The sequence below is a fragment of the Thunnus maccoyii genome, chromosome 11 (genome assembly GCF_910596095.1).
Source record: "Thunnus maccoyii chromosome 11, fThuMac1.1, whole genome shotgun sequence".
In the NCBI taxonomy this organism is placed as follows: Eukaryota; Metazoa; Chordata; class Actinopteri; order Scombriformes; family Scombridae; genus Thunnus; species Thunnus maccoyii.
The window spans coordinates 9,528,715-9,541,391 of record NC_056543.1 but is presented as its reverse complement, the minus strand read 5'-3'; the positions used below and the strand labels follow the sequence as shown (position 1 = coordinate 9,541,391).

At 38.5% G+C, this 12,677-nt stretch overlaps 1 protein-coding gene across 2 annotated transcripts in view; it reads left to right on the top strand.

Moving 5' to 3' along the window:
* The first annotated feature begins 3,588 nt into the window (after positions 1 to 3,588).
* ramp1 (receptor activity modifying protein 1) overlaps positions 3,589 to 12,677 on the top strand; it is a 71,358-nt gene continuing 62,269 nt past the window's right edge. For both annotated transcript variants that reach the window (XM_042425435.1, XM_042425434.1), the window contains exons 1-2: positions 3,589 to 3,745; positions 4,110 to 4,789. In XM_042425435.1, coding sequence (XP_042281369.1) covers positions 4,732 to 4,789 — 58 coding nt within the window. In that variant the 5' untranslated portion in view covers positions 3,589 to 3,745; positions 4,110 to 4,731. The remainder of the gene's footprint in view (positions 3,746 to 4,109; positions 4,790 to 12,677) is intronic.

Sequence of the window (12,677 nt, the reverse complement as noted above, 5' to 3'; positions counted from 1 at the left end):
CCTCTTGTTTTTCACAACAAATTATTTGCCTTTTTTTTGCTCAGTTCTTTTCTTCTAATATTTTGTCCTTGATATTTTTTTTTTATCAGTTTGCTTCATTTCCTTTTTTAATACTTTCTACATCTCAGCCATGCTCCACTCATTCTCTTCCTTTTTAAGACTTATCTTTCTGTTTCATCTCCTCTTCAATCTTTCTGCCTCAAACTTTTGGTTTGAGATGAGATTTTCGGTCTACAATTCATTGTGTTCTGTCTTTCCCTCCATTTACCATCTGTTATCAGATATAATAACATAAATTCCTTTTTTCTTCAGATTTCATCTTTATGCCATCCTCTTAACTTTTCGCAAATGTCTTGTAAATTTAGTGACATGTTGAGACCTTCTCTGAGTGTGATGATTAAACACATTGTTTTTGCTGGTATTATTATTATTATTGTTACTTTTTACAGTTTTTCTCAGTCACTTTGGCTCAATTCTCAAATGACAGTTGAAGTTGTCAAAACAATATGTGAAATTCTTCACAACATTTTGTTATCATTTGCAACGTTTTAGCACATTTAGGCAAATGACTAAATAAAATTGTCTACAATTTGAACAAATATTGATTGTACTGTATATGTCTTTGTGATCAAAGTTGATTATGTTTCTTCTCAGTTGAATAGTTTTACTCTCAAAAACATGTAAGAATTCTTTCATTGTGTAAGTCATCACATGCAGAATAGTCAAAATCTGCAGAGGCCATGTTTCATGAATTGCATTGATATGGAGTGGTCGTAAAGTCTGCTAAATTGATAAATTTGCTGTCAGGTGAAACTTGAACTTCACTTACGAATGGGGAATTTCTCACATCTTAGATCAACCAATGCTAATGCTTAGTTTACAGGTGTAAGTCATGAGTATGGGTATGTAAAACACATTTAAAGAGCTTCAGGGCAACAGAGTTACTACAGTTTGTGAACATGGAGCAGCCTGCTCAGATGAACATTGGACAGGGGCAACAGAGGTGTAAAGTGGAGGTTTAAAGACATGAATTAAAGGTTCTGGGTGAGTTACAGCCTTTGGCAGGTTAACTATAGTGTTTTGCTGCATGTATGAGCTGTTTTTTTGGAAATGCATCTTCAGTGCTGAGAACTTTAAAAATGTTTCGAGAAATGTGCCAAAACAATTGAGAAAAACTGTAATACACTGTCAGAATTCATTCATGTCATACACATGGTAAAACATCCCAAGTGGCCTTTTCAGATCCCTGCTCCTCTTGCATCCTTTTCACTAGCACAGGGGGAACACAGTCATGTACCTGTAGAAATATTTTTATCTCTACCTGGAAATACTTTTGAAGACACACATTCATGCTGTAGTATCGTTTTTTCTGGACCCTTTGAGACTTTTTGGTGGCACAGATCGATTTGAGTCATCCTCCGTTTCTTGCAGTTGCTGTTTTTCACATTGAAAACATTCTCTGTTGCTGTTTGTAAAACCCTCAGTTCTTCTTACCAGTGATGCGGCCCTCTTGACTGACCTTATTTGTGAGGCCTGGGGCTGGAGAACTGCTCTCTTCCTCAAATCATGACTTTCTGTCAGTGGGAGATGGTTTGACAAGCTGAGTTTTCCATTCAGCCATTTCATTTTCTGAGTTTTTGTTGTCTGTGAGCTTCTTCTGATGCTCTGATGTAACATCACAAAGCCACACAAAAGTATTTTGGCAGAGAAGACCATAAGACAACAAAGGTTTAGTTGAACTATAGTCCCAACTAACCCACGTAGATGAGTCATTTTTATGCCTTTTCATAAAAGTGAATGTGCCTTTTCACATTGAGTTCAAAGAGAATTGCTGCCAAAGAAAGACACAGTTTAAACACTTCAAAAAGCACACCAAGCGTCACTATTTCCAGCTACATTAGTCTTTGAACTAAAAGATGAAAAATATTCAAACTAATTTTAGTTTGATGTTTATATTACAATAAAAAAAACAGTATTAGGTCAGATTATCTCCTTTCTTCTTTACATAATGCTTCATGCTTGTTTTTGTTGGCTGGTAGTTTATATGTTTCTGCATATTATTAAATATGTGTTGAGACTCTAATACGTGGGTGGACAAAGAGATTTCATTCAAAGCACAGCAGTGGTGTCCATCTATCTAGATGATCTCTGTAATGATCCACAGAAACAAAGTTAATATTATATTCCAGCCACATGCCGTTTTATCTGCCAACTGTTTAACATTTTCATCCCATTTTCGTCTGTCCTGCAGTCATTACAAACTTGCGCTGTGAAGACAAAAATAATTCCAACCCACATAACTTCATTTCACTGTAAATTCTAGTAGAGATCCCAAAGTGTCCAAAGATCCCACATATGTCAGGCAAAATTTAGGGAAATGTATATAAAATAATACACAAGACATCTAAAATGTTTCAATTTGATGGAATAGTGCAGTCATGAAAAACATGTTTTTAGTTGGAATATTTCAGGTAATCATACAGCTTCAGTGAAGAGTTGATACAAGCTGATACACAACATACAGAATAGAGCAATATTTCAAAAGTTAAAGCTATTTAGAGGAATGGAGAAAACTGTTTAATGGATTAAAATAAAACAGTGCAATATATTGTACTGGGTGACAATGTGGATCCAAACATGAACTGCTGGTTTGCTGCATAAGTGCATATTCTGTTAACCTCTTAACATCCACCGGGTCGCTGGTGACCCGCTTAAGCCAGTTGCAAACGGCAGCATCACGCAGTAATGAATATAAGCAATTGGCACAATTTGGCCAATCGGAGATAACTGGAGAGGTTCAGGGACACCAGTGACACCACAAACTAAAAACTCCCCAGCTCCCATAAGGTTAGGCCTAGAGGTCTGGAATTTAATACAGGTTGACAAGATGTAGAAAGTATGTGGTGATTTGCATGGTCCTGCCGTAAAGCATGTCCTAATTATTGTTTATTATTCAAATATGACTCATTATAAACGAGGACCAAAACCACTTTTTTGAGTCTTATTTGAACTGATGTAGTTTTGTTTGTGTTTTAGCCACATGCTAAACAAGCACATTTCCAGAAACTAGAAGATGTCACTTGTCAAATGAAGCCAAATACATGCATTGTGGCCTTACAGTTCTTTTGTTATAAGCTTTTACATTTGGGTGTGCCAAATAGGTGAAAATTCTGTAAAAAGGATGGATGTTAAAGGGCTAAAGCTTCTCATCATAACCACAATGTGTAATATTTATTGGATGCACAGGTGGTTTCATATTTTACTCTCTCCTGCTAAAGTTAAACCACTTTAAACTGTGATAGATTTTCAGTGTCACACTCAGAACATCTTGTTCTTGCCAAAGCTCTACCCAAGGTCCGTCGGGACAAATACCACACATCTTCCTTTTAGACCTCCTGTTTTTTTAAGGCTGACAAATTGTCAGAACATACAAATACTGAACATTTTTACAAAATTATTGGCTCCTTAGTTTACTGAATAGAATCATCCGTCATCATATATAAAGATATACATGAAATTTTGGCAAACAAACAAAACAAACATACCTGCTTGGTAAACTATTTAAGGCTCATGTAATCAACTTTATGTAAACTCGCCCTGTAAGTCTCCACCTGACCACTAGATGGCGATGTCCGACAACTCGGAACCCTCCAGTGCTAATCATCGCACAATAGCCACAATGCACCTGTCTTCAGATCCAAAGGACAGGTGGAACACGCTCCCTGTCCACCATCACACCCGGAAGGTATCAAGCTCTTCGGCCTCAACATTACAAGGAAATTATGTTTCTTATAAAGTTTTAGGCTGCTCTTAAAAGAAATCGCCCAATTTGTGGAGAGTTTTATAACAATTTGCTCCTCCATATACAATATGTGGCTCGAGGCACTGACTAATGACTGACTACTGTATTACTATACATGCTTTTATCTATATGGCCACAACTGTTCCTAAAAAATGAATCAACATATGTCTGTAATAGTCATTAGTTTAGTTCACTGACCTTTATTCTGTTTCTAATCGTGGCAGAGCAATTTCAGGCAATAGATTTAGTTTAGTCAACTAAATAACTTCTATTTGTTTGTTTGTTTGTTTACCGTTTATTGTCACAGGCTGCTTTGGCTGCTGGTAGGTACCCGATTAGCCAATGGAAAAGTACCATAAGTAGTCCACTGCCTCCTCCTTTATCCAAATCACCCCCACTCCCCCTCCCTGTACTGTAATTGCTATGTTTGGGTCTACCCCGTGTCCCCTCCGCTCACCCACTGTCTTGTCCTCCCGGAGAGAGGCGGGGAGCGCTCACACAGCCTCTCAGCACCACCGGTCTCAGCTCTGCTGGTGCGTCCCGTTGCGCACAGCACAGCACAGCACAGTTTCCAACAGTGCACACTTCACAAAGCGCGCTCCGGATTTCTCCAAACCTCGGGGGCGGCCGGTGGGAAAGATAACAACAACTTTACGAGTCAATATGTTTCATGTCTGGATGACAGATGATCGGTGACAGGAAGATTCGGGGGAGTTGAGGCAAAGCAGGGACACACGGACGAGTCTTTGCTCCCCCCCCCCCCCCCATCCGAGCAGTTTGCGCAAGGTGATAACAGCAGAGGCTTCTGTTGTGGCTGCTTTACCGGACGGCCACATTACATGGATTTGTCCAGTAGTTGTCACTTATGATGTCACCTATTACCCTTTGAGTTGCTACTTCAGTCAGTGGATCATTTTGAGAGCGACAGGATGAATTCGCAGACCGGGGCAGTTCTGCAGAAACAGACGCTCCTGTGGCTCGCTATAGGTGAGTCTAAAACACTGTGGATGCATTGACGTGTGTAATAAGGACATAAAGGGGAATTTGGCTAAAATATAGTCTCCTGTTGGAAATGATCATGAGAGAAATCAACAAAGGGTGCACTTATTTTGTTTATGGAAGCGTAAAAATGTGAGTAAAAATGTGTTCTGCTTTCATTCACATCCAGAGCGAAAGAGTGGAAAATCCATAGCGTATTCATGTTGTTATTTTAACTTAGGTATGTGAATTTCAGCAGGCATAAAAGATATTTGTCAAGGTTAAATGAATTGTTCCCTAAAACAAAGTAAATATAATATTGCGCCAGGGGCTGGTGCGTCTGTGGTACTTAATATTCTGATTAAAATAATCTTTAATAATTGGATTAGTCGTGACGCTGATGAAAGGCTTAATTGTGTTTCCCACTTAATCATTATTAAATTGATAACTTGACCTGTGGGTTTTTCAGGATATCAAATTTACTTTAGTAACTTGCCATTTTTTTTGATATAGTGTAAACATCATGATCTTTGTGTAAACTGGAGCAGCAGAGCAGCTGGGAAGTGATATTTTTCCAAGGTGGAAGTGGCTACAGACAGGGGAGAGTGTGAGGGAGACTGCAGCTGATTGGCACACCTTTTACACTTGTTTCTTTTATCCAAAATCAGTGGATCTGTATAAATAAAAAACAACATCCCCATTCATTCTTTCAACCAAGACAAACAGGGATGTGTACAAGTATGTATTAATTAGTGGATAAATGTTTTAGATAGAATATACTGTAGATGGATGGACAATTTAAAAAACTTTAAAGTCTCCCTCCAATACAAAAATATGTTTTTCTTCTTGTTCCTACAGTTGGATGTTTGAGCTTCACCGTGCAGAATGATGTATGTGCAGAGTTTGACAGTAGAAGGCTGTTTTTACATTCATCTGCTGGAGGGGAAAAGTTTCTCTGTGCTCGTCTTAAATCAGATTTTAAGGGGCGGCCCTACAAGCATGATTTGTGACATCACAACTAGTTTGGAAACAAATCCTGGTCCAGTATGCAATTTACACATAAGTGTAATGTGGAAACTTTGTCCAGTGCACATACACTGAGAATGGATTTACAGTGAAGGAGGAGAAATCTTGTGTCCAGCAGTAAAACTTCTGAAGTTAAATATATTTGCATCTTCAAAGATTCTGGAATTTTAAATGAAGAAGTTGATGTTATATTAAGGATTTTAATGTGGTAATTATACTTTTTTGTGGAAAAAACATATCAGACACATATTATTCTTCCAAGCAGAGCATAGTGGTTTTATTTGCCTTAAGACATATTTGGAGGGGATCTCAAAAAATAAACAATTAAAGAAATGACAAAAGTACGTTTTTTGTGAATATGGTCATACACCTGCTTTTTAAAAAAACAAAAAAAAAAAAAAAAAAAAAAAAAACTACAATTAACACTCACCTTAGAGCATAGACTGTAAAAAAAAAGGATGTAGCCACCATGACATCACCCATTGGTTTGTGGACTTCTGTTTTGTTGCTTTGAGTTCAGCATTTTTCTTGTCGCCATCTTGGATTTTTGGAGCCAGAAGTGAACATGTTTGGACGAGAGGGTTGAGCTGACCCTAATGCTAGCTGCTAGCTTGGTTCGTGTGGTGCATTTAGTCTATGGTTATGCTAATACTAATGCTAATTTTGGCTAGTGAAAAATAGGCTTGAAAGAAAATGTACTTAAAAAAAAAAACTGAACAGCCAACTCTTTAGAGGGTCTTGTAGAGTTTTTTAGGTGACGAAAATGTTAAAAATGAACTTTTATGAACTGAAAACACACTGAAGTAGCGACAGCTACACCTACACTCCTATTCTAATCTGGGGTTATAATATGTAACGTAAGTAACCAACAATGTGGCTGTGGAAGCAACTTGTCAATCAAGAGGTAGCCACACCCTAAACCATACGTTGCTTTATCATCTATTTTACTCTAAATGGGACCATAAAAACTAGCAACTGAGACTATAAACACATCAGGAAATGTTTACTGAGGTAATAAATAACGTGAGAAGTAGGGTCATTTTCTCATAGACTTCCATACTATCAGACTTCTTTTGGCCATCAGAGAGAATGCAGGTTTAAGGCACTTCTGCATTGGCTTCACTTTTCAGACCTGGAGCTTGCCGCTTGCCTTAGAATAATCATCTTCTCAGTGACCTGACCATGGTGTGGGCTCGAAACAAGACACACATTTAGGCTACACAAGATAACATTACAGCGCCCTCTAGTGTTGTTGTGAAAAGTAGACACACTTAAACAAACAAACAGCATCTAATTACGTTCGAGTGTTAAAGCTCTCTAGCTGCTGTCATAATTATGATTCTTGGCCATCTGCGCAATGGAGGAAGTCAGGTGACATTATTATAGAGTGATTAAGTCTGCAGTGAGAGGAGGTTGAGGTGGATGAGTGGGTTAACAAAATGTGGGAATCTGACACTGGAGATTGTTGTTTGCTTCCCGTTTCTTATCAACAGTCAGTGCTGTTATATTTTAACCACAATTGTTCCATAAACTTAAACAAGTGATTATTGTAACCATGACATAACTTTAGTCTCCACCAATATACAGTGAGTCACACAATAAGTTACCTTATTGCAATGGCAGTCATTTCTTTAAACTTTGTGTAACTTGTGTGCACTTGTGTAATATTATCAGGTTATTATCAGGTCATGGCAATCATAGGCTTACTGTTAAGGCATTTAAATTCAGTGAACATATTATTTCTAGTTGAGATGTAGGGCAGGTTTATTCAGTTGGAAGGATTATAAAGACATTATTAGCAGCAAGCCTAAGAGAATGTGCTTGATATTTGTTTTCTTTCACATGAACAAACATCAAGTCTAGAGATATTGGTTATATTACACACGTACTTCTCAGTCTAGTCAGTCTAGGAAACATCATTTAAAAAAAGGAATAGAAAATGAATATGCAGCTGTTTGCAGTTGTCAACAAAGAACTGCTGGCGATGTCTTTCCCACGAGAGCAGCTCATGGTGGAGGTTGACTAATCTTTAAAGTCCGCCTCCAGTCAAAAATGTGTTTTCTTCTTGTTCCTTCAGTTAGATGTTTGAGCTTCACTGTGCAGAATACAGAGAGATGTGAAGGCTGTTTTCACATTCATCTGCTGAAGGGGGGAAAGTTTCTCTGTGCTCTCCTTAAATCTGAGTTGAAGGGGTGTACCTACCAGCATCGATTTGTGACATCACAACTAGTTTGGAGCCAATCAAGGGCCAGTATGCAATTGACACAAGTGTGATGTAGTAACTTGAAGCCTCTCGTACACATACAGTGAGAATGTGCTTCACAGTGAAGTAGGAAACATGTGTGTCCAGCAGTGAAACTTTTGAAATGAACAATATTTGCATATTCATAGATTCTGAGAGCATATTAACCAGACATGAGCAGTTTATGAACATAGTAGTTGTAGAGTAGTTTGGCAAACTCATGTAAATAACATTAATTTATTATCCACAGCTGTGCTGTCGTAGTGTGTTGCAAACAGAGAAACATTTAACACTTTTACCGCTTCTTTAGACATAAAAAACACAACTTTTGCCATTTGCACTCTTAAAAATCACAATTTTGATTTAAGAACAATTCATTTAAGAGCACCATTTTAGTAATTGTGCTTTTATCCAAAGCACTATTTGATTTTGTGCATGTTTGAGAGGGCCCTGCAAGATCTACAAATGCAACAGATGTAATAACTACTGCAATGAGAGCTTGACAGAATACTGAACATTCTTCTGAAAAGAATTTCATCCCACGTTTCAGTTATTTGATTTCCTTCATAATACATTCCCACTAATACAAAATGTATGATAATACCACTTATCTGATCGAGACGTGTAGTTAAAAGTTAGAAAGTCTCAGTGAAGAGATCCAGTCTTATCCGTCTGATTTTCAGTCTCTAATCTCTTTCTCTGTTGCAAGCACACATACAGTACATTCACAGCCCCTGTAATTTTAGACTTGTAAAGAAATTGAGTAGACTTTGGTTAATTTCCTAACCCCTAACACTAACGCTAACCACTAAATGCTTTACCTTTGGCTGAACTGTAATGCAAACTCTATCCCTTCACCCCAAACTGAGCACTCAAGATTGTAGAGACCTACAAAAATGTACTTGTGTCCTTGATTTTTGGTTGTTTTATTGAAGACAATCTGTACAACTGAAATACACACACACACACACACTAGAAACACACAGTATGCACACCATGATGCTCTCCGACAAAGGTGTTCAGGCAAGCTTCCTCTGCTCTTTTGCCATTTGTTTCCAGTTACAAAGGCTCCATGTAGGTGTTCTATATTTACAGAAAGAGAAAGTTATGAATCATCACAGCAGCACAAGGTTGCCTCATTACCTACCTAACCTCACCACATTCCCATCTAAAACAGCATTTTTAAAAAGTTTTGCTCTGAAAAATAACTTTTTCTAGAGGACTTTATTTCCCAAGGTCCCTAAATGATTATCCCCATTCACGTGGTCCATTTACTGTCTAAGTTACTTTTATTCTGTCAGTCTTAGAGACACTTTTAAATTCTGACTGCATACTTTATGGAGCTGCTCCATACCAAAATAACCTCTTCCACTGAAATCATTAGTGCCACGACAGAAGCAATTTTTAATTTTCTCTGGTAGTTTTTTGACCAACTTCAGAACGGAGAAAAGGAAAACAGTCTCTCCCATTGATGTGAAGGGACTGACACATAGACACTTTAATCATCCTCCCCTGACATGATCATCTTTCATCTGACATCTCAGGATTCAATTTGAATTCATTTGAAATAATATCACACATCAGCGACTCAGACGATGGTGAAATGACACAAGGGGGACACTTTGAGGAACGACCGAAGGGAAAACATCTGGCAATTCTGACAGTTTCACTGGAATGACTGAATATCCTGTAAGCAAATCAAAATGATTGGCACAGTGTACTCCATCTAAAGTGTGAGGCTCAGAGTGGGTCATTGAGCAATGTTTGGTAGGTCCCCACATAGCGAGAATGGGCTGTTACTTTCTTCTTCTGAAAGATCATGGTTTGGTTTAAACTAAGTACTTTGTTGAGGTTAGGGAACCATTGTGGTTTAGAAAAATCAACATTTACTTGTGGTTGGAAACAGGAAACAAACAACAGTCTCCTGTGTTAAAGCCAGATGTGTTGTTGACCCATCCATCCATTGCAAACTCTTCCCTATGTGGACGTTGTCACTCTATAATAGTGTCACCTAATTTCCTCTTTGCTCCAGTCATAATTACTATGGCCACTAGGGGGCTTCTCTCACTTGAACATAAATATATGTTGTTTTGGGGCGCTGCATAAACAACTGATCCTGTTGTTGTTCGGAGGACAGTCTCCAACTAGCTCTTATTTGGGCTCCACCAACTCTTAAGATGTTCACTAGCTAGTTGCTAACTTTGTCTTACTGCCGTTTGGTGCTAGACAGCGAGTGTAAAGATTAGCTTTTAGCTTTTTTGCTGAAATCAATGCTGATGAAAGCAGTAAGATTGAATCCAAGCAGTAAAGTTATGGGATGTTAAACCAAAACGAGTTGAAAGATGTTAAAAAAAGCTCTGTAGAGCTGAAGGAAATGGTAGAGTTGGGTGAAAATTCTTTGTGGGTTCTTCACTACAAGTGACTTCTCCCACATTACACAGTCATTTCATCAATTGTTAATATAAAATAATTGATTAGAGCAGCTTTATGAACACATTTTTGCACGAGTACAAGGATTTTGTATTTTGCCCCCATTTTTTATTATGTAGTTGATCTAAGAAGGATATATAGGAGGAATGATTACAGCAATCAATGGGCCTCATGCAAGAACCACCCATACAGGTTTGTTCCTAAGAGACATGTATGAGAAAATATGTGGCATTTATCCATTTTACATACTTAGCATTTTCTCTCAGGTAACAAAGTTATGAGTGGTCCAGACCCATCATACTAGTCATGAACAAATAGTTTCTGTTTTTTTTTTCATAAAGGGAGAAACACTTGTTCTACTGTTCTGATAACATGTCGTTGGTAGCCGTATTAATATTTTCTATTTGCTACTGACACTCACCCACAAACAGAGCGGAACATGTAGCCTCATATCACAAAATTTTGGGGCATTGATTATGTTAATGATCAAGTGTCATGAACATGCACCTTCTCATGAACAGGTGGCATTCATCAGGTCGAAATGAACAATTTGCGACAAGTTCGGGCATTTTAGAGGGTTTGTTGAATCTGACGTGAAACATTCATATGAACCAAACTCACAAAGAAAGAGTGTTTTAGGATAAGAATACCTAAATGTTCTTGCATGAGACCCATTAAGATTTTCAACTTACATATGGCATGAAAGTACTGTATCAAAATGGAACCTATTCTTTAAGTCAGTCTTTGTATTTCCAAGGTTTTTCTCAGCATTGAAAAGTCTCAGACAGGAGACAGGAAACAGGAGACAAAATACAGGGGTCTTGATGATGAAACGGTACATATTTCTTTAATTAAGCGTTTGTTGCATCAGTATAGAGTGGTTGACTGTTTATCAAAAGCTACTTGTTGCCAGTTAGATATTGTAGCTGGTTGGCCGACATCCTACTGCACCAGCAGGCAGGATTTTTTAAGCCAACAATGTGAACACGAGCAAGCAGGAGGGGATGAGGGGGAGAGAGACAGAGAGAGAGAGCAGTTAACCCCCAATTGCTACACAGATTACAGGAGTCTCTGATGTTGCCACCAGAAACATATTAATTTCTAATTTTCCCCAGTCCCCAGTGAAGCTCTCATCTATCATGGATGCAAGGATTTTATGAAAGTATCGGGCTCTCGCTGTCTCTGTTCTGCTTTGACAGAGGAGCACTGGAGGGGCATTTCTGGTGTGAAGGACTCAAGGGGACGTTTTTAAGAATCTCCATAAATCAGTAGAGAGAGAGAGAGAGAGAGAGAGGGAGAGGGAGAGGGGACAATGAGAGCAAGTAGAGGTCTAACAAGACAGAGAGAGATAAATGAGGTAGGTGGGGCTGGATTGTGAAAGTTTTAATAGTGCTGATATATATCTGTGTCTGTTACATACAGTGTGTGTGTGTGTGTGCATCCTGTGTGACAGATCCGCCCACTGGACTTTCGCTAATTAGATAGATGGTGAATGAGGGATGAAAAGAGGAGAAGAAAGCAAACAAAAGTAGCCATGCCTCCTGTCGAAGGAGCTATTTTTCATGTGTAATATTAGACACACTTCCTCTCCCTAGCGAGTCTCTTTGTGGTCAGTTCTCTCTTCCTATGGAGACTTTCCTATTAGGCAGAGGTAAATACAGATGTTCAGCAAGTGACAAAATAACAACAGTCTTTCAAGCTTAAGTGAGATGTTTTCTGCAAGCAAAGCCCACAAAAGACAGGAAATTCAAATAATGACCCAAGGTCATGGTTATGCACTGCGCTGAGGATTGTCGGTATCCAGCTTTTGAAATCCTGTGGTGCAGTTAGCTGCAGTGAAAGCAGTTTACTGCACTCCAATCAATAGGCTCACCAATGGAAGAATTATTTCTAACTTTGCTACAAAAATCCTATGTCATACTCTTTTGAGAGGATTAGTGAGCCCAACGGCCCAGACATAATTGGTGAGCAGTAGAAACTGTTTTATGTCTGTCTAAAGTCATGAGGAGAGAGAAATTTAAGGGGTGTTGAAATTGTCTGGCATCACTACTGCTAACACAGACTGTGAACAACTCCTCCTAATTAGTTGTTGATCACTGGTAATGCTGGAGGACATCAACCGTCTCTCTCTCTGCACAAACGCTTTCTACATGAACAAACCACCCATTGTGTGCGCGTGTGTTCACGATCCACTTAACT